This window comes from Lampetra planeri, chromosome 9, assembly GCF_965212315.1.
Source record: "Lampetra planeri chromosome 9, kcLamPlan1.2.h2, whole genome shotgun sequence".
Classification (NCBI taxonomy): Eukaryota; Metazoa; Chordata; class Hyperoartia; order Petromyzontiformes; family Petromyzontidae; genus Lampetra; species Lampetra planeri.
In genome coordinates this window covers 4,636,477-4,663,481 of record NC_136115.1, presented here as the reverse complement: position 1 = coordinate 4,663,481, position 27,005 = coordinate 4,636,477, and the positions used below count along the sequence as shown (strand labels likewise).

At 45.8% G+C, this 27,005-nt stretch overlaps 1 protein-coding gene across 7 annotated transcripts in view; it reads left to right on the top strand.

Annotated features, from left to right (window-relative positions):
- GBF1 (golgi brefeldin A resistant guanine nucleotide exchange factor 1) overlaps window positions 1-27,005 on the top strand; it is a 168,492-nt gene that overhangs the window by 96,252 nt on the left and 45,235 nt on the right. For 5 of the 7 annotated variants that reach the window (XM_078597445.1, XM_078597450.1, XM_078597447.1 and 2 more), the window contains exons 9-21: window positions 280-315; window positions 2,656-2,983; window positions 3,693-4,060; window positions 4,256-4,472; window positions 5,405-5,628; window positions 8,979-9,077; window positions 10,708-10,902; window positions 12,846-13,011; window positions 14,889-15,035; window positions 17,309-17,397; window positions 18,605-18,807; window positions 20,367-20,490; window positions 23,431-23,556. In XM_078597445.1, the coding sequence (XP_078453571.1) occupies window positions 280-315; window positions 2,656-2,983; window positions 3,693-4,060; window positions 4,256-4,472; window positions 5,405-5,628; window positions 8,979-9,077; window positions 10,708-10,902; window positions 12,846-13,011; window positions 14,889-15,035; window positions 17,309-17,397; window positions 18,605-18,807; window positions 20,367-20,490; window positions 23,431-23,556 (2,322 nt within the window). The remainder of the gene's footprint in view (window positions 1-279; window positions 316-2,655; window positions 2,984-3,692; window positions 4,061-4,255; window positions 4,473-5,404; window positions 5,629-8,978; window positions 9,078-10,707; window positions 10,903-12,845; window positions 13,012-14,888; window positions 15,036-17,308; window positions 17,398-18,604; window positions 18,808-20,366; window positions 20,491-23,430; window positions 23,557-27,005) is intronic. The other 2 variants (XM_078597451.1, XM_078597448.1) reach the window with 1 other exon arrangement.

The window sequence follows — 27,005 nt, the reverse complement described above, 5'->3', positions numbered from 1 at the left end:
TCGACCACAGGGAGAGAGACGTGCAAACTTCAAATGTACAGCATGCGTCAGGTTCGGGAACGAACCCACGACCTCTTGTATACCAGGCGATGTAGTTAACATCTCGCAAACTGTGGCGCCCTTGGTGTATGTTGGCCGTGACTGTACCCGGAACCGGTCCCGGCTCTGTGGCGGTGGTGGCAGCGGCGTCTGTTGAACAGCCACGTGGACCGCTCGCATTAACTGTGCGCTGTAACCCAACACACTTCCCACCCCTCTGCTTTCTCTCTCTCTCTCGAGGCTTACACTGTGTTGTGGAAAAATAAACGTGTTCAGGTAAGAGGTTGTCCCGAAGCTCCGTCCGTAAAAGCGTTCGAATTACATTAATGTGGAGCCGTTTAACAGCTTTCCATTCGGCACAAATGCCCCCGTTTAATTACGTAAAGTGTTTTCGTTTACTGAACTAAATGAGCATGCTTAAGGAACATAAACAGCATGGTGCAATAATAGAACACTACTGGGGTTTTTTTTTTGCTGGAAAGAGGCTTTTTTCCAAATTGAGGTGGATGTTGTGGTCTGCCTGAAAGGACATTTGCATGCTGTGGGGGGCAGTGAGAGGGGACTAGACAAAAAATAAGACTTTGTGAGGCTCGCGCAGTCTTCGTCAGTGTTGTCAATAGGTGGGTTAGACTCTTAGTTCCTTTCCAAAGTAATCGGAGTTACGCGAGGCGATGTGATGCGTCTTGCCCTCGTGTGCAAGGTATCATCCGAGATGTTTTGTGTCAGGGCATGACCCAATTGCGTCATTTGTTGGCTTTATTATTATGTATTACAATAAATAATAAATATCCTTTTGTCAATGTTGCTTCTGGATGAAAGCCACCCCTATTGGTTATGGAAGTTGTTTTGCAATACTTCACCATGCTGGTCAGTGCACGTGAATAACAGGGTTTCCCCTGGACTGGTTTAGATGCCACTTGCCGCACACAGGTCAGGGGTTAAAGTTCAGTGCGCTGAGTGACTGCATCGCCACATCCACAGAAAAAAAACAGGCAGGCTGATGATTTGCTGCAACTTAAAAAAAAACTACGAACATTTTAAATGTCGCTGTTAAAAGTTAGCATCGTTATGCGCTGGGCACTTAATACTGCGGTTATAATTTTTGGGGGAAATGAAGTGGGTTAGTGTTAGTACTTTTAATATTTTAACTTTTAAGATTTAGCCACAGTTTTTGTTCAAACAAGCAAACACCTTTAGGTATACAGTATCCCCAAGCACAAAATAATTTTTGCAATACGGAAATATAGAATATACAACATTTATATTCCCTTATTTTTGTCTGGAGTGGGATTAACCTTGCCACGGGGCACGTACAGCTGCCCGGGCTATTTTCTCGGTCTGATCGCTTAGTAATCTTCCTGTTACAGTATTTGGTGCACACACTTACAGCTGATGAATAGGCCTCAGCTCCAATCAATCATCAGTGTCTCACCCCCCCACCCCAGCTTGTGACTGCGTTTGTGTCTTGGCAGCCGGCTGGATGCCCTTGGGGGGGGGTGATGTGTGGCGACTGGGATGGGTGTGTGAGTAAATAAAATTAGCGTTAAAATATTATTGCGACATTTGAACGTGAATTACCAGGCGCCGCGGTGGCGAGATACTAACTCCCTCGACTGGTATGCAGGAGGTCGTCGGTTCAATCCCGACCCTGATACCTGTATATTTCGAGTTTGCATGTTCTCCACGTGATCGTGTGAATTTTTTATCCGGGTCCTCCGGTTTTTCCCTGCACGTTGACAAACATGCGTTTTAGAATATTTGGCTGCTATGGATTTCCACATGATAAGCCACTTTGTTGAGCTATAATTTGTGACCAGGTTGCTTCTGAAAAAGAGCCATATAGCTCAGTGGGCCTTCCCTGGTAAAATAAAATAAATATGAAAAAATTAAAATTATGTGTTCTCAGCGCAGCACTCCCCCGCATGGCATTTATAACCATGTGTGTTTGGACACTTTATAAATATACAATTTTGTATTGTAATGTTTCGTTTTAGTAAATATACATTTTAAAAAAATGTACAACCACTATTCATCATTAATAATAAGCAGTATTTGATTTTTTTTATGAATTAAAATGATTGTGGTATTCCTCCCTGGTGAGTAGTTTATGACTAAGAAGACATTTTGTGATTAACTGCTCGCTTTGACTAACACGTGTGCGCTGTCACAGTCATCCTGTGTTCCTGGTCAGATTTCCAAAAGTTAACTGCAGTGCAGTCAAACCTTAAAGTACATTTGAAAAAAACATTCATACGTATGGATTATGTAACGCTTTTCAACATGTTGCCGATGGGAAGCTGTGAGTGTGAAAGGCTCTTGTCCTTTTTTTTGTAGTTTATGCCACAAAGTTTTTGCCACCCCTTTGATCAGTTTGGCCAGTTTTAAATAGCTTAAGTCTCTACTAGCAACGTTATACCAAAACTTGTTCACATTGGACCATCTTTACAAGAGTTACAGTGCTCCGCCACATCCAGTATTAGACGGACGATTGGAGCTAATGCATAAACACCTTCAACTTCAGTTGGAAAGCGTTACAAATATTTAGCTCATAAGCTGCAGTGGATTTACGACGGGCATCGTAAGGTGAGCCCTCACCCTGCTCTGCCTGAAATGCAGCTCAAGATGCGCGCGGGAGGCATGGTCGACCAGAAGTGGAAGAAGCAGAAACGGTCTCCTCGCGCGTCGCGCCATGCAGCCGCGGCCGGTACCGCGGGGAAGGTGAGCGGCGGGGGAGGAGGAGGCGCCGGTGGCAGCGCCAGCAGCAACAGCAGCACCGGCAGTGGCAGCAGTCGGCTGCCATCCGGGCAACCCTGCGTCGATTCCAGGGCTCGCGAGCAAGCGCAGGGCTCGCTAAGCGACGCTGGATTGCCGTCTCCGAGCGAACAGCCAGCCTGTGACTCGTTGAGCGAGCTCACCGCAGACCACACGTCGTCTCAAGAGTCCGGTACGTGGGCAGCCACCCATCACGAAGAGCCGGAAACACCGGGGCTCGCTTAGTTTTGCATTGTGCTCTGTGGCAGGGTTTTCTGTCGGCGTTTACGGATCGTTTCTGTTCAAATCAGAATATTAATTATACCGAAGGAATCTGATGAGCTGCACAGCTCTTTTTCACAGATGTTCAGTAGTTTCACAGATGTCCAAATACTAGTCAAGTCATTAGACGCTGCATGTGCCTGATTGTAAACACGATGAGAGCGGTGATGTAATTTAAAGTTTTAATCGGCAAAATGTATGACGTGGGGCTTGTTTAGTAATCATCAGGCACATGCAACGTGTCATGGCTTTATCTTAATATTTTTTACCCGTCATTTTTATTTCAACAGAGATGATTGGCCAATTGTTAGGATCTTCCATCCCTTAGCGTATTTTTTTAATTCATAATCTCTCAAAAAAATGTATCTCCTGTTTCCTCCTTTTATAATTGTCATAATACATGTCGGGGTATAAAAATAAAGTGACTTTTAAGATTTAAAGAAAAAGTGGTAATTTCTATTTACTAATTAGCGAAAGGTTAACGTGTTGGTGTGGTTTTACTTCGTGCAGCTTCAAAGCAAACTCTTGTGCGCCCACTTGCCGTCTCGCTCCTGCTCCTGCCTTCCCGCCGTGTGCCCGTTCCAATCCCTCTCGCTAATTCTACTTTTCGTCCTCCGCAGTGGGGGCCGGGTTACCCCGCTGCCCGTCCGACCCGTCGCTGGCGTACAGCGAGCAGGCGTCCTCGCCGGACACCCCGCTGTCCGAGGACCCCGCGAGCTTGGCGATGGACAGCGGGAGGGGCGGCAGCGAGGAGGTGTCGCGAGATGACCCGCCGCCGTCGCCGCGCCGCGGCCTCGGTGACGTGCTGGTCAGCGACAGGTGCCTGCTCAACTCCGCCGCCGCGGACGATGACCGCCGCCTTCAGAACCACGCGGGGGCACGTGAGATCGGCGAGGAGGAGGGGCGCGGGCAGCAGCACGAGCAGCAGCACGAGCACGAGCAGCAGCAAGAGGCCGACATGCTCGAGCAAGACAGAACCTCGGTAGATGTGAGTCTTGGTCTCCTGTCATGCAACAGAAGTAGCGGGAACAATATGTCGTCTAATGAGCCCACATCGCCATCATTAGATGGCAAGTACAGCGATGGATTTTTGAATCTGTGCGGAGCTTTGAGAGTTGTCCCCGGACATTCCAGTTTCTTCCCACCAGCCCAATGTGTATTTCGCATGACCGCTCTCCTGCAGGTGGTGTCCGAGCAATGCCCCGACGACGCAGCCGAAACCTCGGGAGGGGGGAAGGGTCACTTCCTGTCTCGGGAAACGATTCCCGAGGACTCGGAGGGCCAGGAGTCGCCGTGCGAGCCGCCCCTGCGCGAGGGTCGCGACCTCGACTACGTGAACCCACGCGGGGTTCGCTTCACCAACTTCTCACAGAGCGCCCCCAGCAAGGAGAACCACGCCGGTGCGATGGATGTTCTGCGCGGGCCGTTCAGTTAGTGGCCACGGGGATAAAAGAGTCGATTTTAATCAATGAAACGCCAACTTGTTCCATGCCAACATTTACCAAAGCAACATTAAATTAGACCGTGGAGACATTGTACGTGTTAACTAGTCATGCTCCCGTTACAACCTCTCTAAGGTCGCATTTGAACTTGTGCGGCATTGTATCTGATCATGATCAATGGCTGCTTGCTCATTGTGCCAGCCTCTTGTGCAGAAACTGCACTTTATAAAAAAAACATTTTGCTTGGTTGTAATGTTTTCATTTGCTTGGAAGTGGCTGTATATGGGATTTGGTCCTTGTATATAGTTAATGTACAGTGTTATGGAATGCTATTAGCATGAATAACGCTATCGAAAATTAAAGTATTAATCAATTTATATGTTATCTAAATCCAACCACTTCTCAGTACGCTTTACATAAGTGGCGGACAATGTTAGGGAAGAAGGTGAAATGGGAAGGGGTGGGGGATGCTGGTGTGGGACACACAGGGGCGGTGGGGGTGAGCAGAACTGCGGCACAGCTAGGGGTCAATGAGGCCAAGTGCAGGGGGGGGCGGACGTAGCAACCAGAGCCTGCTGAGTCCTGGAAGGGCAGGACCCATCACCAAAGAGTCCCAAAGACAGTCAGAGCAGCACCAAAGAGTACCAGGGCAATCCCCAGGGCAGCCAGTGTCCATCGCCAGCGTGTCTTTGGGGCAGCCAGGGCAGCACTCTTAAGTCACATGGCAGCCTTGGGAAGTCGAGGCCCCCCCATCACCTGTGACCTCTAGTGACAGCCAGAGCAGCAGCCGCAGCAACAGCAGCACACACACTCACACTACCGTCAACTCATCGAGGAGTCTTGTTCCTCCCCCTACCCTACCCCTCTCTCCGTGGGCGATCGCGACGCAGGCGGCACGACGGTGCTGCTGCCCTACGGCCTGCCCTGCGTCCGCGAGCTATTCCGCTTCCTGGTGTCGCTCACCAACCTATACGACCGCCACAACTCGGACGTCATGGTGCACATGGGGCTGCAGCTGCTCACCGTGGCCATGGAGACGGCGCACGAGAGCGTGGCGCACTACGCCTCGCTGCTGGCACTGGTGCAGGACGACCTGTGCCGCCACCTCATCCAGGTGGGTGGCTAGGAGATGTTAACTACCTCGCCTGGTATACAGGAGGTCATGGGTTCGATCCCGACCCTGACGCCTGCTGTCTAATTGGAGTCTGCGTGTCTCTCTCCCCGTGGTCGTGTGGACTTTTCTCCGAGTCCTTCGATTTTTCCCTCCCACAATTAGAAACGTGCGTTTAGAGTACTTAAGCTGCTGTAAATTTCCACGTGATAAGCCACTTCATCATTTGTGGCCAGGTCACTTATTGAGAAAGAACTATATAGCTCAGTGGGCCTTACCTGGTCAAATACAAATAGGTGAGAGCTGGGCACATGCGGACCGACATGTGCGCCAAGTGCAAGGGGGGTCCTCTTGAAGCCCCTGGTTACTCTTATGCGTGGAAACCAGGTGGAGAGCTGGCGGAGAGTATATTTACGTAGTTCGTAATTGCTGCTGAGTGAAGGCCCAAAAGCCCAGAATGTCACGTCGCCACTGTTCTCGTGCAAAACTTGTGCCGCATCAAGCCGAATGCCTTTTCCGCCAGAAAGAGCGCGTTTAGGAAAAGGCATTGTCACGGTCACTCCAGGACCGCTTGGGAACTTCCTGAGAAGGCACAACGTCTGCTTTTAAGCCAACTCTCCGACTGAAATGTCGCCATTTGAATCCACGGCGAATGGAAACCGAAATAAATAAAGTTACGGCTGTGCAGTGTCCCAGCCACCACTTCATGAAATTCAAATTACACTCTTTAAAGTTTTACGCGCGTCATGCTTAAATTTAGTGCGAGCGCGGGACGGCTTTTTTGGCAGGCGGGCTTCGATAATTTGCCGAGGCGGTGACGGATCGGCACTATCCAAGTAATTAGCTCATCCCTGGCAAGAACAGAGGCCTGTTGTGCGGGCGTCCTTGTTGCAGCCGCCACCAGCCGCCCCCTACTGTGCCACACCCCACCCCCCCACACACCCACCACAGTCCAGATGCAGCCCCCGCGCTTCACACAGCAGGTGTGTGGCCTCTGCGCCAAGCGAGGCGCGTGCGTGCACATAAAACTACCACCAAAATTGGGCAAAAACCGCAAGGTGGATTACGTGGGGGGGAATAAGTGTGAGAACACTTGGTGGGAAGCTGCTCCCAGAGCGACAAAACATTGCACTCATTGTTTTAGCGCATTAATTTGGTAATTGTGGACGGGAGATTAGCCGCGTTTTTAGTCTGAGCGTTGTAAAGCGGCGTGCCTGGGATGACACCGTGCGTCGGACACTTTCGCTTTGCGTTGTTTCTGGATGTTTTTGAGCGTGTTTGTCGAGCTTTAGTCAGTTTAACACGTAGGCTTTCGACCAAAATCATCCATAATATCCATTTTTCTTTTTGGGTTGGATCGCGTGAATATATAAATGTATCGTTAAACCCGCCACCCCCCGACAGCCAGGGTTGTCACGTGAACAGAACGTGCCACTTTGTTACTAGTACAGCACACCGGTTGTGTGTTGGAGACCAAATCCACAACATTTACAATCTTGAGTACGACGTTTCGCCAGTAATTCCAACTAGCATCATCAGGCGGACAGCCAGCTGTGTGGAGATATCCTGTTTCTGCAGTTTCCCTTTTAACCGTTGGCGGTTTTGGCATCGGCCGTTGAGCGTCGAACTCGCAGAAGAACCCGAGCCAAGTGAGAGGGGGACCTCCCGGCTACGGTGACAGGTGGTGCAGTTGTCAGACGAGGTTCGAACCCCGTGGGATCTCTCCGCTCTGCCACCTGTTGGCCAGGGCTCAGAGCCAGCTCCCAAGGAGCACCCTCTGCTGGGCTTACTCGGAGGGTATCGTCATCCTTCGAGGCATTCGGCTGCGTAGCAATGCGTCATTTAACTCGTTGAAATTGAATTTCGATTTAAAGCTTTCGTGACTGCAGGGATTCATCTTCTTGGTTCTTTCGGTAAAGTCACGTAGAAGGGAAATAATAAAATAATAAAAATAAAACATAATAAAATAATTCTCACGACGTTTCGGCCACAACGCAAGCAGCCGTCTTCAGGTGGAGAACAGGTCTGTCGAGAAGGCTTTACCGAAAGAACCAAGAAGATCGTTCAAATTGATTATTTTACGCACACTTTAAACGCATCGGGATGTCCAAATTGCACAAGTGTTGCTTGTTGGATAATCCAGATAAAAGAACTGCTCAATGCAGAAACAAATCATTCACAATACAGACTAAATGGCAAGGTGTAAAATAATTGATTCCCGAATTGAATTGCAAACCAGAATCATGACAATTGGTGAAATCCCTGGCAGGGGGGGTGAATGTGCTTTAAATATATACTTAGCTGACTAAGCCCTCATCAAATATGAGGACCGAAATTTTTAATTATATTTTTATATTAAAGTGCAGTTTGCACTGTTAAGCACGGTTTTAAGAATTAAATAAGGCTCGCAAGGCTACACCAAAACTAAATTGATTTACATTCATTAATTCTTTCGCACGATAATGTTAATTCTAATTTACTTGTGCAAGGCCGACCATCATATTGTGTGAGTGTGTGTGAATTCTGAAAATGGGCTAAGGCTAGCATAGATTTGTTCACGTAAAGCGTAAAGAAAACGTTAAATATAAAAATATGATGCAGAACATCGGGCACACATCTCTTTCCAGTGCTGCATTTTAATGATCAAACAAGTACTGGCCCAGACGCTTCACATTTCTGCGGAGATATTTCACTCGAAGCGTGCAAGTGTGCCCGAGACATTTCCCAGATGGCTCAAAACTAAACTTTGCAGTGCCGAGACGTTTCTGAGAGCAAATGCACGATAACCAAATGGGATAAAAAAAAATTCCGTGCCAAAGATTGTGCAAAAAGTGGGGAAAGTTGGTAATCCCGAGCGAGCGGTTGACACGGCGCTTGCAGTGCGCGTGTTCTTTTAATCTTTCGGCAATCCCAGCACGCTCGATCAAAGTGTGGGCACAAGCCATGCAGTTCAGGTGCTGCTGCTGCTGCTACTGCAGATTTTCCAGCATGCGTGCTGACGGGAGCTGCTACGTGTGTGTGAGTGTGCGTGTCTTGTCGCGATTATCGCGCTGCGTTACGAACCCAGCGACCCGAATTCGATTCCCGCTTACGGTCAACACCAGTGACGATTATCTGAATCGGCCCTTGTCCTCCCCTAGGTCGACTCAGCATCAAATGAGTACCTGGAGCAGGGTCTAAACATCGCCACAAGGGGAGACAAAGGCGGCCGGGCGTGGTGCTGGCCCCACTCGCCCCCTTGTGCGTCGTACTGGCCTTCATAGGTGTTACCCATTAGCAGCACTTGCCCCAACAGTCTGTTAAGGCTATACGGGGGATCTTTGTCTTTGTGTGTGTGCGTGCGTGTCGTGCAGCTTCTGGGCATGGAGAGGCTGGGGCTGTTTGCAGCCTCCCTCCGAGTCTGCCTGCTCCTCTTTGAGAGCATGAGAGAGCATCTCAAGTTCCAGTTGGAGGTAAAGGCACATATTTTTCTGACCACCCACCCGATTGTACATTTTTTTGTATTGTTTTTATGATGGTACAACATGAGCGCAGTACAAAGTACATATCTCGTGACGAAGGGAGGGGGCACAGATGCTCCGCGGACACCCGATTGTCAATTTAAATCCAACCTCTATTGTGTCTTACTCCTTGCTTGTTCGGTTACGTTCCTATATTGTTATCTTGTATGTGATATTTCTAAAAGTATTTCAGTTTTGGCAAAGCTTATTATAAGACTAATTTTTGTTTCACCTTTTGTTATCTGTAGTTTTCCCCTCTAGGAAAATGCTACTACCGTCAGTGACATTTGTATCTCTGTATAGCCATCAACCCACACTGAACAGCGTTGTGAATTCTGGGCTCAGAGTTATTGTTTATCGGACAGATTCCTGACAAACAAATCCTCACAAGTGCGTTGTTCCGAACAGTGGCTAACCTCAAGTTGTGCCTGCTGGATGACCGAATCAATATCGCTAACGAGTTCTTAGAAAAAAGCCTTTTTAAAATGTCTCCATGTCAAGTGATTTATGGTAGAGAAGGGAAAAAACGAGCGACCTCCCCCCCCTCCCGTCACGTACGAACGCGCGCAGCCTCGCGCAGCGCTCAAGTTCACACCTCGCAAATTGTGCAACGTGCATTGCTAGAATGTGGGCGGACGGATTATCGTTATTATAAAAAAAAACTACTTTGAAAATTAAAAGTAGACTTATCTTTATATTTGGCGTGTGTATAGAATCACTACGGGTAGCAATAACCTACCTGCCTTCAGCCTTTTATGGAAAAAGCCAAGTGAAGGCAACCAACTGGACATTCTAGAAGACGGGGGAGAGATGTACCCAAGTCAGCATGCATCATTTTCTCGTTTAATTTTTTCCATTTGATGCGTTCCTAGTTCTTCACTTGTCGATCGTTCAGGTGGCATCTGCTTCCGTTACGCAGTTTGATTCCAATTGTGCTCATCGGTACCATGTCACGAGATCAGTTATTCATATCGATGTTTTATTTGTAATCTTTTGTTTTTGTTGTTACTGCTGTGCTCACGCACCACGAATTTCCGATGTAGAATAACTAGGCAGCTGCCCTCCACACCTCCGATTGGCACGGTTGACTACGTACTGTGCGAAAGAAATTCAGCATGCATATGTGACAACTCAAATCAACTCAAACTCATTGTGAACTCTCACAGAGCAGTGCATCGTCCCCGCTTTAGAGAGCAATTTCCCGGAAGCAGCTTTCACGGGAACACTTTTTAAATCCTTTATATTAAGTTCACTTGCTTGCTTGCTTGCGCGCTTACGACCGTGCAAATCTTTCGGTCGTTTTTTAACCCACTTCCCGTGATCCAATCGAGCTGACATTTTGCACAACATTTTTTTTCCAAATTTTCCACTTTTTAGGAAAACAAAAATTTCATATTGCATTTAAAATACCAATGTGATAAAAAATGAAACTCTTACTCAAGAAAAACAGAAATGAATAATAAAATAAAAGCGATGCCAGGCATATAAAGGATTTATAGTGAAAAACTTTGTTTTTACGGGTTAATTTTTTGCGTGCGAGTTCCACGTGGAGTCACATCAGTCGCCGGTGCGCCGCGTGCAGATGTACCTGAAGAAGCTGATGGACGTGATCACGTCGGAGAGCCCGCGGCTGCCGTACGAGATGAAGGAGATGGCTCTGGAAGCCGTGGTGCAGCTCTGGCGCATCCCGGGCCTCGTCACAGAGCTCTACATCAACTACGACTGCGACTTCTACTGCTCCAACCTCTTTGAGGAGCTCACCAAGCTCCTGTCCAAGGTGAGGTCTCCTGGATGTCCGGGAGCAGGGCCCGCCTGTGTCCGGCTCTGCCGCCACAGTTGCCGCTGGGCGTCTCCGCCGCTGCTGGATAAGGATGTGTCTCTTGAAATAAATTTTGATGCGTTCCTAGTTCTTCACTTGTCGATCATTCAGGTGGCATCTGCTTCTGTTACGCAGTTTGATTCCAATTGTGCTCATCGGTACCATGCCACGAGATAAGTTATTCATATCGATGTTTAATTTTTGTTGTTACTGTTGTGCTCACGCACCACGGATTTCCGATGTAGAATAACTAGGCAGCTGCCCCCCACACCGCCGATTGGCACGGTTGGCTACGTACTGTGCGAAAGAAATTCAGCATGCATGCAATTGCGTCGTTGATATTTGTGCCCTGCACTCAGTGCAACTCGCTGATTAAAATGTTGTAAGTTTAAGTCCCATTACATTTATTATTTCAGTCTGCCAATCATCTGGCGACCTTAACCTCACCACATTCACTCTGAAGAGTTTTTCTGCGAGTTCTTTAGGATTGCATTTTGTAGTGAGCATTAATTAGCATTGTCCATCATCAATAGCCTCTTGCTTGGTGTCCCTACTCAGTGCTGCACTCATCTATGTCACAGCTCTAGTTGTGGGTACGTGCAGTCGTCATTGATTTAACGTGCTCATTTCTTTTCAATGTGTACGTTAGACCCAGTTAATTTTACTAACGACTTTTGCTTGATCACATCGGCTTGATTGTGGAACATCCAGAACCGTTGCTTTTTTTCTTTTTCAAGAACCCAGGACCAATGCTTTTTTTACGTGGACAGTTTGTCATCCATAATATCGTTGTTGTATTAGAATCTTATTTCCCATTAGAATATTGAATATTTAACAAGCTGTAGCGTGTTATACATTTTTTATTCTTCACCAAACAGTACTAATAAGTTTGTTAAGAGTCACTTATTTGAGGGAATGTCTCCCTTGAACAAGGTTACTTGTTCATAATAGACGTTTTTGTTTGGGTTAGATTGCGTAAATATAAATGTGGCGTTAAACCCGCCACCACCCGACACAGCCAGTTTGTCATGTCAAGGCAATGAACACGTGACACTCACAGCGTTGGCGTGATGGTGCATCACGTGTCTGTGGTGAATCGCCAAGTGTTCTGCTGGCTCACCTGCCAGATGCGCCTTTGGCTCGGTGCAGATGGGGTTGTGCTCAGAATCAGCAGTATTGCAAAAAAAACCCGTCCCATTCACGTTCCATTCCGCTGCTCGTGTTTGCGAAGTGGTCAGCATGACCCAAGCAGATACAAGCTGGTGAATGTATCAAGCCAAATTAAATGCGTGCATAAATATGCCAAAGTTTTATTGCCAAGATGAGAAATTACAGTGGCCCATAACTTGTTCATTTTATTACGTTTTGATTTTGTCCTATACCACTGAGTTTGCTACTGTGTTCTTAGACCGCTTCATTTTTTTTAACGACCCCATCGCTATAGCATCTCACCAAGTTGCATCCCATAGTACAACAAAAAATCCAAGTTAACAAAAGACATGGATAAGTGTTGGTGCTGCGCCACGTATGGAGCTGTTTTATTTTGTGGAACAGGTTTTTAAAATGCTCCTTACGCACGCTCAAAGCTGCTGCCGTGTGATTTTGGTGGAGGTTTTGTAAATCCGTACTTCGACACCCCATTGATATCCAGTAGAGCGAGACCTAAAATTGAGCTGTTTGTATCTTCAACAAAGTAAAATGTAACCTACAACAAAATATGTGGTGCAGCATCCCATGGCGTTGTTAAACCACAAGGCTCACGGGTCTCCAAGGACTTGGAGCGCGACCCGTGCAATCTCGTCAATGCCAATTTATTTTCACCAGACAAAAACGGTGTTGCACATGAAATCAACGCTTGCCAACACTAACGAAGTTGGGGTCTTTGTTTTGCTTGCGTGCAGAACGCGTTCCCGATCACGGGGCAGCTGTACACGACGCACCTGCTGTCGCTGGAGGCGCTGCTGACGGTCATCAACAGCATCGAGGCGCACTGCCAGCCCCGTGCCACCAGCAGCAGCGCCGCAGCCAAGGCTGGGGAACTACCAGAGCCCAGCGCCACAGACGCCGGTAGGGACCACGGGAAGGCCTCGTGGAACGGGGATTGTCGTAATTTTAGAATGCTTTGTGGTGTGTTGTTTATTGATTTAATTTTAGGTCCTGGAATATGAAATGGCCGGAAACTACAAGCATCACTGATAGTTTTTTTAGAAAAGGATTAACACATGTCTTGAATTGAGCAAGGTTATAGGAATTTGAGAAATTAGTTTATTGGAGTGAGTTCTACAGCCAAGCTGCATAAGGAAAGAAAGAGATGTATCATGTCGTTTATTATCATGGTTGAACACAGTGTGGATAAGAAAAAACAGTTAATCCGGTAGAGTTCTTAGGGTGGGTGGAAGTATTAAGGCATCAATTCCTTGAGTTGCAGTGCTTGTGGTATAGCGATAAAAGTAAATGTACAACAGTAAGACAGGGACTGTAATGACTCATCGATTGCAAAATTCAACTGAAGTAGGCCCAAATTTTCCCTGGATTTGTCACTCATTCAGGAATATTGGAAGTTGTCATTGTTGTCTTAGCAACCGGCCATGTCAACATCGGTGGCAATTTTATTACACGAAGCACGATGCTGTGGTTTTCATTTTTTTTTATTGAATATTTAACTTTCACTTTCAACCGACTTCAAAAGAAAAGGTTTTCGTTAATTTACTTCTAGACAGACCAGACACAAAAGCCCCGCACGGACCGCAAAGCATGCATGCACACGTGCGCACATTTTAATACGCGGAGATTCGTACAGATGCGCGCACGTGCAAAAGTTCTTGTGCCCACACACACAGACATGCACAGCTGCAAGATTATTGAAAGATTCTTTTGGAGAGCCTCAATGACAAAAAATATCACGGAAATCCAAGGCAATATATTTCCAGCGTTTGATAAATACACACAGGCATTTAGTTATTAATTTATGTGTGCGCTTGGTATCTGGATCAATGCAGAACTCTCTTGAAGTTTATTCATTTTTGAGAAGGGTTTTATCTAAATCCTTTCTTGAAAAAAAATGCTCGATTTGTCATCTAGTTGGAGGTTGTTGATAGGATATGAATCTGGATACTGTGATTTTTAAAGGGGACATGTTGAATAATTATGATTGAAACATAGCAGGCGTAAATATATATAATACCAAAGTAAATAGTGAGTGGACTTTATCTTGTTCTGAGTGGAATTCAGCTGAGTTTAGCTGCGTTATGCCCCTTGGACTGAGTTTCACCATGAGCTTGCTTGTAAACTCTTTTTAATTTAATCCAGCTTGAGAGCTCCTTGAGGCAACACATTTCTTAGAGTGCAGACCTGGGATAAATATAGGTGCAATGGTACATCGCGTTGAATTGGTGCAAGAAGATGAAAAACAGGAGCCATGTAAATATTCAATCCCTCCCAGTAACTCATGATTCAGAGTCACGATTTCATACAAAAGTTATCTTTATGGTGTTTCTATTGATTCATGTTTTTCCTTTCTCTTGTTTTACCATGAGTTTGTAGAATGAAGATAATTGTACATTTTAGGATGTAATTTAATAGAATTTACATTATTTATATTTATTGATAAAAAAAATTCTGATGCTTCCCAACACACGTGTATCGTGAACATTAAACCCGATTTTAATCAACTAATAGAAGCATTGCTAAAAACCTACAACATTTCCAAGGACTTCATTTGTGTGAATGCAACCTATCGTGCCAAATTATAAACTCCCAAGTGCAGAATTCTTTTAATAAAATGAAAATTGGTCAAGCGTGCCGAGTGGAACTCTTCCTGAAAAGAGAGTTTAGAGTGAGATTTCCAGCGTCAATAAAACATTACAATTATTTCTAATAATTTGTAATCATAAAAAAACCACAGTAGTAAATGATCACGTTACGCTGCTGCTCATTCCTCACAGCCGGGAAGCCGTGCGGAGACTTGGAGACGTTCGTGGCGAACGCCGAGAGAAAGGAGGTCACCGGCACGCCGCAACCCCCAACCAGTGGCCACCTCATGGCCTCCAGGATGAAGTCCGCCGCTCACACTCCCACGGACGCTAGCAAACGTAAGCAAGCCGCTCGTCTGGTAACGTCTTGTTCTGATAAGGGGTCGTAGGCCCTGCTTGTCCCCCGGACACCATAAAACAAGCCGGCACGTGTTTTCCTGCACATCGTAACGAGTAAAGCTGTTTGACCTTACAAGGCTGCTTGTTGACACTGTGCATGATTGTGCGTTATTGCCGTTGGAATCCTACAGTTCCCGTGGTGCCCACAATTTACGGTTTGACATTCATAACTTAGCATGGTGTAAATTTTACGTTTTCGTAGGAAGTGTTGTTTGCCAAGCTGTGGAGGTGGTGATGGATTCATCGTTTTGTGTGCATTGCTGCCACACTTATTAAAATGTATGCCTTGATTGTAGGTGTTGGAATTTACTAAAAGGCAGTCTCATTTTATTTTGCCTGTAGGTAGTGCACAAAGATTCAATGTTTAGCCAAACTAGCTATGTTGGGTCAATATTAGAAAGTATTTATTTTTGTTATTTGAGATATTTAAACATTTTAATGTAGAACTACTGTATTTGTGTTTTTAAAATATACATATTTTAAAATCCAGTCTTTCAGTATGTAGAATGAACAATGTGATGGAAATTGACCACGAGATTAAACTTTTTGTATTTCAGGAACGAGCTTAGGTCTTGATCAAACCATTCTTGACCAGAATTAATATTGTCAAAGGAAGTGCCGCTTATGCCATTTTCATCCTAACTTTGCGTCAGTAGATATTTTTTTACTTGGAGACTAAACCACATTATGGAGTACTGCTCGTTTCCAGCTTGAAATAATACATACATCTGCTTCATAACAAAATTCCTAAGCAAGAACACTTGTTATAATTATTGAATGTTTGTGTCTGTTCCGTGCTTATATTTATTGCTCCAGTTCAGTCAGTTTAGCATGATGACTTTTGTGTCTGGAAAGAAATAATAGCAGCAGGACATTGGGGATTTATTTTTTATTTTACCAAGGGCTGTATCGGTGCAGCATTGTGGTGCATCAATATAAAATAAATGCGAATATCTTGAATTCGTTAAATTACCATGCTTGATTAAAGCCTACTCATAAATAGGAAATCAATTCCGTGATGAGAAGCAAATCCCTAAAGCTTCAAATTAAACAGACTTGTCATGCTGCTGCTGCTGCCACACACACCAGTAGGGAAGTGTGCTTGTATGCGTGTGTGTGTGTGTTTGCGTGCGCACATGTACAGATGCGCACAAGTGTGTGTGTGTGTGTATCTGCCCGTAGGTTTTAATTGTCATTGTTGGTGTCGGCGTAGGTTTAAAATGAATGCATGGACAGCAGACATTGGGCTGTGATTAAATATCTGGGGCCTTTTGTGAAATACCAGCTGCATATGGACCTCCTCGTGCTGTGCAGTAATTTCGTTTTTGAAGATTAAATCCAGTGGATTGTTAAATAAAGCCCTGATTTATCTGCCAGAGTGAATTATGTGCTATTTAAACAGGGCCAGGGTATTATTTTATGCAGATGCTCCCTCCGCATTTTAATTGCCTCTGGTCCTGCTGCTGTATTGTGCGCGCGAGGGAGCTTGGTGGCCAGCCCCCTGATTGTGAACGTTAAACCCCGAGTCGCGGGGCGTGAGGTGCCCTTTCAAGAACTCTTGTGAGGATGAAGAGATGCGTAGCTCCCTTTGATTTTGCCCTTCGCCGCTTAGCACTCCGTGTCTCGCTCACTAAGTTCCCGCTCATGCACCGCGCTCCCCCGTTTTGTGGAGTATTACAGATGGGTGGAATGTTAAAATACCCAAGTTGTGGTGCTCTTCGTCAGCATAATAGAAACGCACCCTTGTGTTCCAAATGAGAGCCCCTTATTTTACAAATAAGGCTCTTTTGCTTCACGTAAGAGCCTATGTAGTCTGCATTGCTTCACTGAGTACACGTGAGGTATGATTTATTATTGCGAGTATTAGTGATCACATGACTGTGTTTGTAACTTACTGTAACTATACGCTGACATTTAAAGACCAGCAAAGTGTTACGTTATCAAGCATCTGAAAACGGTTGTGTCTCATTTCACTGCAGTTGTGGTTACCAGTCGTAGCTAGCCTGCGCCGGTCATCTCTACTGAAAATGAACATATTCGTTGTAATAGGTCGCTGATTGACCCGTTCATGCAGCATAACTGCCGTGTTGGCATAGCAGGTGCTGCCTGTCATTCGTGTGCTCCACTAACCTCAGACCATGAGCAACCATAGCTGTCATCGATGCTATTGACGCGTTCTTCTCTTTCACGTTTGGACGATTTTGTTTGCCCAGCTGATAAGAAACCTCCGAAGAAGCCAGCGAGATTTTCTTCCTGCCTGCCCACTCCTCAGGAACTTGCTCAAATAAAGACGAAGAAGAAGGTACACTCGACATTCGACAATGCACCATATGCTTTTTAAACCACAAAAAATTACGAAACCGTGCTTGATCTATCGCGTAAACTTGGGAAAACGCATTTTTGTTGTCTTGCCGTATGAGCTCACTGACCGTCCCTTTTGGAATTCGGTAGATATCTCCAGACAGTCCTTCTATTGTTGTATGCATTGAACGACTATCTCCATTATAAAAAAAAACGTCAAAGTATATTTACATTACCCACCGACTCGTATGTAATTACCAAAGGTAGTTGCACGGAAGACACTTGTCCCTGACTGGGAAAAACTAAAGACTGACCTAATATTTTGTGAATGGGATATCAGAATCGGAATAAGAATCTTTATTTCTACTGGAGAAATCCGATGAGTTTTGCAGCTCTTTTTCACAGATGTCCAGTATGGGCGGGTCAGCAAGTTACAAAGGCATAGAATGCAAAAAACGATAGGCGGGCAAAAATATAGAATATGCTAAGCAAGTCACGAAATATGAATGAGTAATAAATGCATGAATTATGAGTCTGATATCACTGGGTATTCCGTGCCACTGAAAATTCTCCAGCTCATTTACAATAATGTGTTTATTGGAGCTACGTTATAGCCGTTAGTGCACTACCGGCATGATCCTCTTCACCAACATTGTGCTCCCAGCGAAAGGATACCAGTATGGTTTGGTATCTAAACGTGTCCTGAGCCTGCTTTAGCTTAGCAGTGCTTGTTCGAGAGACCTATGAAGTGTGAACCAAGTGTCGTGACACACGCACGTGATCCAGCGCTTGGGAGGCGAGGGCTGATGGATTACTGGGAGATTTGTGAAACTCCCAAAACACGCCGGCCTCCGAGTTGGCCAGGAGATAAGAGTTCAGCAAAAGTTGCCCGCAAACCCATCTGTGTCAACCTTTCAGTGAATGCATGGACTTTCTCTGACTCCCCCGGTTTCCTCCCAAATGCAAAAACGGCCTGAAAAAGCATCCCGAGACCTGGCTAAGCTTTACTTTTGTTTTGTTGTCCTTCCCCCCCACCTCCGATTCGCACGGGTGGCTACGTACGGTGCAAAATAAGTTCAGCATACATACATACCGGACAAAGGGATGACATCGCCATTAAACAGCACAAGCCTTTTAATTCACATGCCGCGCGTACCTACGTACGTACGCACATTGACACCCACGCACGCCGCGTTTCTTCCCCGCAGCTGCTGATGAAAGGCACGGAGAAGTTCAACGTGAAGCCCAAGACGGGCATCGAGTTCCTGCAGGAGAACAAGCTGCTCGCGACGCCTATGGACTGCACGGAGGTGGCCCGCTGGCTGCGCGACAACCCACGCCTCGACAAGAAGATGATCGGCGAGTTCGTCAGCGACAGGAAGCACAAAGAGCTACTCAGCGCCTTCGTCAAGTCAGTCGCCCGCCTCCCCGTTTACACCCGTCCTCGGGCACCACTCGCGAGGGACACGCCGGGCTAGGATGGGTAGCGTCGTGTAATGCAGGGCGTGCGGAAATGTGTAGCATGGGTCATTTTTTAATCCTTTAAATTAAGTTCGCTTGCTTGCTTGCGTGCTTGCTTGCTTGCTTGCGCGCTTACGACCGTGCAAATCTTTCGGTCGTTTTTTAACCCACTTCCCGTGATCCAATCGAGCTGACATTTTGCACACAGACTCGTTGTCCGTGACAATTTATTTTCGTGAAAATTTTTTTGCATAACTTTACACTTTTTAGGAATTTTTTTTTTATATTTAATTACCAATTGCTTAATGGTGGCAGGCAATCATCTGACCCATAGGTGGCAGCCATCTCAAGCCAGAGGACGAGAGGACTCTAGCCGCCACGCATATAAATGATTTATAGTGAAAAACTTTGTTTTTACGGGTTAATTTTTTTTATTTGTTTGTTTATTGATGTTCGGTCATATTTTGGCTCGTATCCATTCACCTCCCCCTCCACAGGTTGATGCATTGCCTCTGTGTGGATTCTTGATTCGAGGCTGGCTTAGAGGTCAGAGTACTGAGGCTGGCACCGCTAAGATACCTGGTTCAAATCTGGGCAGGCGCCTGTGATAAAATCGGGTTCTTAGATGTAGTGAGTTGACAGTTTCAGTCCCGTCACCAGTGGCCGCACACAAAATAATCACAATTTGGTTCTGCACTCAAATTAGGCGAATTCAAACTAGGCTGCATTTATTTGTGCAAATCTGGATTGGAGTTTCATGCCACGTGCACATTTCCATTTGGTTTCTGAACTTTAGCCTGGTCCTTTTTTGGGTATATTCAGCCCCAAATGACTACCTGCTGTCGTGGTGGTGTGGTTAACACAAGCCAGAGGTCGCAAACGGGTTTTGATTCCTTACACGTACCCGGCCGCACCAGGGTCGCAAATGGGTACCCGTACCCGGCCGGGTACGGGTAGCCGGGTATCGGGTAGGGTACGGGTATCGGGTACCCGATTGCGACTTCTGGGATGAAGCCATGTTGCAGGCGCGGGTGGGTTGATTCTAGGAACTTGAGTTGTGAGAAGAGACAAGACGTTAGGAAATGAGTGACAAACGGTTACTCACCAGTGACTCACGGCCTACCCGCACCCGGCCGCACCAGGGTCGCAAACGGGTACCCGTACCCGGCCGGGTACGGGTAGCCGGGTATCGGGTAGGGTATGGGTATCGGGTACCCGATTCCGACCTCTGACACAAGCACTGGAGACTGTAGTGGGTTGCGTCGTGCTCGTCCACACCTCGACCTCTTGTGCCGAGCCAGCCTTAGCCAGTGCTCGTGAACAGCTTTTTACCTCGTCGGTATGTGAAGCTCAATGGGGAATCGTTGCACGTGTGTCAGTGTACATATTTACGTGTACGTATGTTGAACTTCTTTCGCAACCTTCGTGGCCTGCCGCGCTCAATCGGCGGTGTGTCTGTGGCGCGCACGCACCCGCACGAACCAACCTTCCCGTACGTTTTGGCCGCAGGACCTTCACGTTTGAGACGCTGCGTATTGACGAGAGTCTTCGCCTCTACCTGGAGGCGTTTCGTCTGTCCGGGGAGGCCCCCGTTATTCACCGTCTGCTGGAGGCCTTCACCGACCAGTGGCATGTGAGTGTCCTGGCCCCTTTGCAGCGCCGGTGAACCTCCCCCCCCCCCCCCCCCCCCCCCCCCGTAACTTCTTCCGCGGCGCCGTGTGAACTCTGCGGCGAGGGCGCGTACAACTGCGGTGTGCAGTGCCTGCCGTTTGTAAACTAGGAAAAAAACAAATACTTGAGAGTATCCTCCTCGTTATGCACGAACTTGCTGCCTGCGATTTTTGGCTTTCTGCTAATTGCATCTGCAACTCCACACGACTGCATCGAGAGAGCAAGATAAAGTGATGCTATAAAACGATGAGAGAGAATGTCATGCGAGAATGTGATGAGATACAGTTATGAGATACGGTGATGAGATAAAGTGATGAGATAATTTTCATGTATTTAATAGCTTGTATATTTATAAATTAGAATAGAAACTATAAAGTCACGGTCAAGTGTGTCATTATAGCAGTCTAATGGTGCAACTCCTGTACAGTTATATATTCAGTGTCTTAACGATGCACTCCTCCCATGAGCTTTATGGATTATCATGATTTGGAACCACAACTTGAATCAAGAATGTATGACTTTTTCCTGTTGTGTATTGTTTCCCGTTTGTACTGTCTCATTGGAATGGTTGAATATTCCTTGGGTATATATATGGCTAGAATAAAATGTGCATGCAATTTGCATGAATGGGAATGAATTGATTGTTATTTGCACTATTGAAGCGCGTAGAATTAGCTATGAATCGATTGTAATTCACGTTTGTAGATGCATCGTTGCATCCATAATTTTAAAGACGTCGATGCAGGGATGTCACCGGAGACAGTAAATCATGATGGCAGCCTTGTAAACCCCTTATCCAGGGCCTACCTTATCACAGACCAATTCAGATGTTATTCGTCACCCGTGCAACGTTCATCCTACCAAATCCCATGACAAGGGAGAAACACAAACAAATAGACACAAAATTTTTTAAAAATGCCCGTATTGAAACGGCTGTACGCCGTATGGACCTGAACTCAATTTCCCTGATTCAAGAATATGGGTGAACCGTGTGGGTTGACAGGTATGTGATGGTATTTTTTTTTTAAACTCTTTATTCATAATCAACGTTTTTGGGTTTAGATCGCGTTATTTATAAATGTGTCGTAACCCTCCACCACCCGACACGGCCAATCAGTAAAAATGTGTCACGTTGACAAAAGACAAATAGTTCACTGCTTTAGCCCACCGGTGTGTTGAAGCCACAACATTTACAATTTGAGTACGACGTTTCGCTGGTAATTGCATCCAGCATCATCGGGCAATTCGCCAGAATGGCGCCAGAATGGCGAATTGCCCGATGATGCTGGATGCAATTACCAGCGAAACGTCGTACTCAAATTGTAAATGTTGTGGCTTCAACACACCGGTGGGCTAAAGCAGTGAACTATTTGTCTTTTGTCAACGTGACACATTTTTACTGATTGGCCGTGTCGGGTGGTGGAGGGTTACGACACATTTATAAATAACGCGATCTAAACCCAAAAACGTTGATTATGAATAACATTGGTCGCGAAAGCCTACGTGTTAAACTCTTTAATTAGTAAAACTAGTTTCACACAGCCAGGGACACTCAGGTACATATCTACAAAGAAACGTTTGCTAATTGGGTTTGCTAGAGTTTTAGATCGGAGAAATAACAAGTGTTCTGTGAAAAAATCCACTTTACATGTGTAGGTCGCCTTGGAAGTAATAATATTCTTATAACAGGGACTGGTTTGTGTGTGCTGATATAAGACAATTTCAAGATGCCTTTTAATGCACAGGATGGCTTTTGTTTTGACTCGCAGTATAAAAAAAATCTTCAAGCTGGAGATCGTATCCGGCGAGGCTATGCTATCCATTATGAATTTAATCTCTGCTTGACAGTCGATGATATTTTAAAGAATACGCGGATTAATTTCACGTCCATTAAGTTCAGTAAACCTTTTTACGTTCACTTTTAATGGAAATATAATACTGCATGGTTTTCTGCAAGGTTCTTACCAAGGACACGGCTTGGCAGAAAATTGGGTTTTATAATAAAATAAAAAATGTATTCGTAGAATTGTAAATCGTGAAAAGTATTTAAAGTTCACCGTTTTTTTTATTCACTATGCCTTTATTTGGATATATAACCCACAGTTTTTAAATCAGTTGGGACCCAGAAACATTATGCTGAACGTGCATCAGGCCTAATCTGAGCATGCATCAAGCCTTCCTTAGCATAAGGAAGATGGTGATGATTAAATTGACTGATACACTGCAAATTATAAAATTCTACTACATAGCCACCTATGGCCAAATCACCTGGTATCTATGTAGTCTCGCATCTCGGAAGCTAAGCAAGTTTTTTGGAGTTTGCATGTTCTCCCCGTGGTCATGTGATTTTTCTCCAAGTCTGGTTTTTCCCCTCCACATTTAGAAACATGCATGTAAGAGATATTTGGCCACGATACATTTCCACATGATGAGCAACTTAATTGAGCTATCATTTGTGGCCAGGTCGCTTCTGAAAAAGATCTATACAGCTCAGTGGGCCTTACCTGGTAAAATATTTTTTTTAAATGTTAGGTACGGGCAACCGCCCAGCAGGTTGTTATAGGCTACTACGAGGCTACGTGGTTTGGCAGCAGAGGGCAGTACAGCAAGATCCATAATTTTATTCCGATCTATGCTTCCACATTAATGCTCCCCACCTCCACCAGCCTGCACAAACCAACGAGGTAAAGTATTGCCGAATTACCCCATGGAACGTGTACGACATGGGAAGTCGCTTCTCCAACGGTGGATTGATGAAAGGGTTGTCGGTGTACTCCACACAGCCAATATTAAGCCACGGTGACTCGGCTGATTGCCGCCCATCATCACTGCCTGTGTTCACTGTGCAAGCAAGGGCAGCGGAGTGTACACTTTGACAAGACGTGCGCGTATGCCTTTGCAGGTGATGAATGGGAGCCCGTTTGTGAACAACGACGCGTGTTTTGCCCTGGCCTACGCGGTTATCATGCTCAACACTGACCAGCACAACCACAACGTCCGCAAGCAGAATGTGCCCATGACTCTGGAGGTAAGGCCACATTGGTTTTTTTCTGTGTTTACTCTTTAGTCTGTCAAATTTCACTTACACCTTGTGTGTTAACTTTTGTGCAGTGCAGAGCGTGGAGCAGTGATAAGTAGCATTTGTACCCTTATCCCAGTAACCAGTGCTTTCTCTGTCCACTACGGTGTGGTGATTGGTGTCCGAACTTAGCGTGGACCTCCCATTAGTTCCACTCAATCTAATGAGCACTCGGTGTGCTGGTGCGACTGACATCACTGCAGGGGCGGCACGGGAAGCTGTGTGTGTGTGTTGTTGGTCGCGCTGGTCTTAATCGATGCTCGCCAACAGAATTTGGTGGTGGCTATGGTTGAGTGTGTCTATTTAAGATTTTACAAAAGAACTTCCTGTTGATATTGCACATGTGTGGATGATTGTTTGATGGTTCCCATTGTACAGTGCATGGAGACAAAGTATGGGCTTGGCAGTATCTGATTTATCCCAAAATACATCTGTTAATTCTAGAGCGGCACATCATCAGTTAAGGGCTGATGTATTTGCGTCAGTGTTTATCCTTCCATCCCCGAGACTTTGATTGATGCCGTGGCTTCCTTTGTACCACCTGCACCAAACCCACGAACATTAAACATCTCGTGCCATTGATAAATGTTATGCCAGCTCTCTCTTTTCATGAAAAAACATATTTACTATAGAAACTTAACAGGACTCCGTAGCATATGTTTTCTCTTTTTTTTCGTATTTTTTTTTGGGCTCTGCTAGATAAACATTGTTTTACTCAGGCCTGGTCTAGTTTCTAGTTTAACCGATCAGCCCAGCAATGTTATTAGAACTGTCCACCTACAGAATGTTTTGTGTGTGAAAATGCATTCTTATGATTGATTATTGCGTTAATGCATTTCGGTGTTTATGTTGTAACAGTAAGAGGGGTACTAAATTTAATTTATTATTTATGTTTTTGCTAGCTCAGCCTTTTTTTTCCCTTTCTCGTAATTTATAAAGGGACACAGCTTGCTTTAAACACACCCCAATACATCACTTATAATTTTACATGAGCAAGTTATAATTGGAGCTAAAGAAAGGTAACAATTATTAATACCTTCATTATTGAAAAAGTTATTACAACATATAACAAAAAGAAAGATCCATCGACTAAACAAAATACATGCATAGTTGTAAACACTTCTCTTAAGTGCCTTGCATTACAGAAGACGTAAAACTGATTTCCTGCTCAAATGGGTATTGAGGCCGTGCTCATCCACTTTTCAGACCTGAGCCAGTGATGGGAATTCCACATTCCTGTGACGGTGGTGGGCGAGGCTTGGCATGGAACAATGTTAGCTCTCTTCCCCCACAAAGTGATCCTTGTTTTTTTGTTATTGATCTCGGAGGGATCCCGGGATATGAACTCACAACCGTCCACTCGCTCGACAGTCGAGCCACCATCCAGGGACGCAAGCGTGGCTTGTCGTGCGTTGCACTGTAGCCAGCGACTACAATTGACACGTAAAAAATTGTCAACTTGACGGCAGTCCAGGCTTGCAAGCATTAAAGGCTGTTTGTTCAATGAATCGTTAACAGGTAGCTATTGATAAAAAAAGAGTGGGCAAAAGCCACCGCTGCAATCTGACGGTGAGAGGGCCCCCACCTCATTAAGATTAATCCTCGCCACTTGGTGAGGCTGCTGGATGAGCTGTGTAAAGTGTAGCCAAATTTAAAAAACAACTTTATGGTCAGTAAACACCACGTGACAGATTAAACTGTCACCTTGAGCAATTCAACAACGTGTCATGGCTTTCCTTTTTTTTTACCACATCTCAGAGCACCCCATTATTTACGTATGTCCGCTTTTTTTCTACTTGTGTGTTTATTTAAATTAGTTGCGCGTAAAGAAATGCTAATGTAATCTGAAAGGAGTCTATGCAAAATTAAATTATGTTTCCATATGGTCCGTTTTCAACTTATTCCAAGTTTACCAAAAAAATAATGCAAGTGGCGCGTGTTTTCAGACCGTAATAGGCCTTACCTGCTAAATCCGGATCAATCCCAGAGTGCTGTTGGGCGATTAGAGATAGGCTGTGATTTTTGTTACCTTGGTTGGAAACCATTGTGCTCCTTGATTCAGTGTGTTTGATGTAGAGGGCGGGACTCTTGCAGGCATAATTTTTTTTGCACCACTTGGATTATCAGGATTCCCTTTCAAGGCTACATTCACTCAGTATTTTACTTCAGCCCAAGAGAGCAGAAGCCAGTGAGAAAGACGGGAGGGTCAAGTGGTAATCTTGCTTCATCGCGTGGAAACGAGAGAGTTCCCACAGCTCGCCCACCCAACCTACCCACTCCAGCCACCCAGCCAAGCCACCACCCAACCCACCACTCAACCCACCCACTCAACACACCCAACCTCCCCAGCCAACCCACCCAGCCACCCAGCCAACCCACCCACCCACCCATCCAACCTACCCAGCCAACCCACTCACTCTACCCACCCAGCCACCCAGCCAACCCACCCACTCAACCCACCCAACCTACCCAGCCAATCCACTCACTCCACCCACCCAGCCACCCAGCCAACCCACCCAACCAACCCACCCACCAAATCCACCCACTCAATCCACCCACTCAATCCAACCCACCCCCCCAACCCACCCAGCCACTGAACCCAATCGCACAGGGGGCACTCAACTCGACGTTCACATCTCCACTACCCACCGGAGTGTGAATGAGTGTGAGTGCAGCAGCATCCGAGCAGGGCCCTGGTCTCTGCAGCCCAGTGCCAAGGTCCCATGGCCTGCCCCGGCAGTAGGTGACATTTGGCAGTCGCGTTAAAAGCAGCCGGAGGGCTTTTTTTTGCGAATGCATGTCAGACGAGACAGCTGAGCGAAAGCATGTGTGGCCCCTGTTTCTGTGTTGTGGGTGGCATTGCCTATCTGCCTACAGCTTGTGAGCAGGTCACAAGTTTATCAGCTGATGAATTTGATGGGTGCAACAAAAATTATCATAAAAAAGTTTGACATTCCCCCCCCCCCTTCCATCTCAACCATTGTTAGTCAGTTTGTCCAGGGAGATTTAGTAAGACCATCCTTTCAGCTTGTGCTGCGTAAATGTGTTAGTTTGTTTGTAATATGCAGTGAGTGTGCTTATGTGCAAACAAGATGACTAATTAAAAGAGGGTGTCTCAATTGTTTTCTGCCTTTGTGAGTAAGCAGGTACCACACAGTGTTACACCCTTTAGGAAATATCTTTTTATTGTACATTTAAAGAGTTGGTGTATGAGAGAGTTCACCAAGAACAGCAAGTTTATTGTCAAACGCCATTGGGTGTGTGAGATGGTGGTGGAAAATAACAATTTTGTCGGTATGGATGGGATTATTTCTGTACTTTCTGTGTTAATACATGATGCAAGCTGTAGTTGGTTCATTGTACGAGATGTGGAGCAATAGCCTAGAAAATGCAGTAAT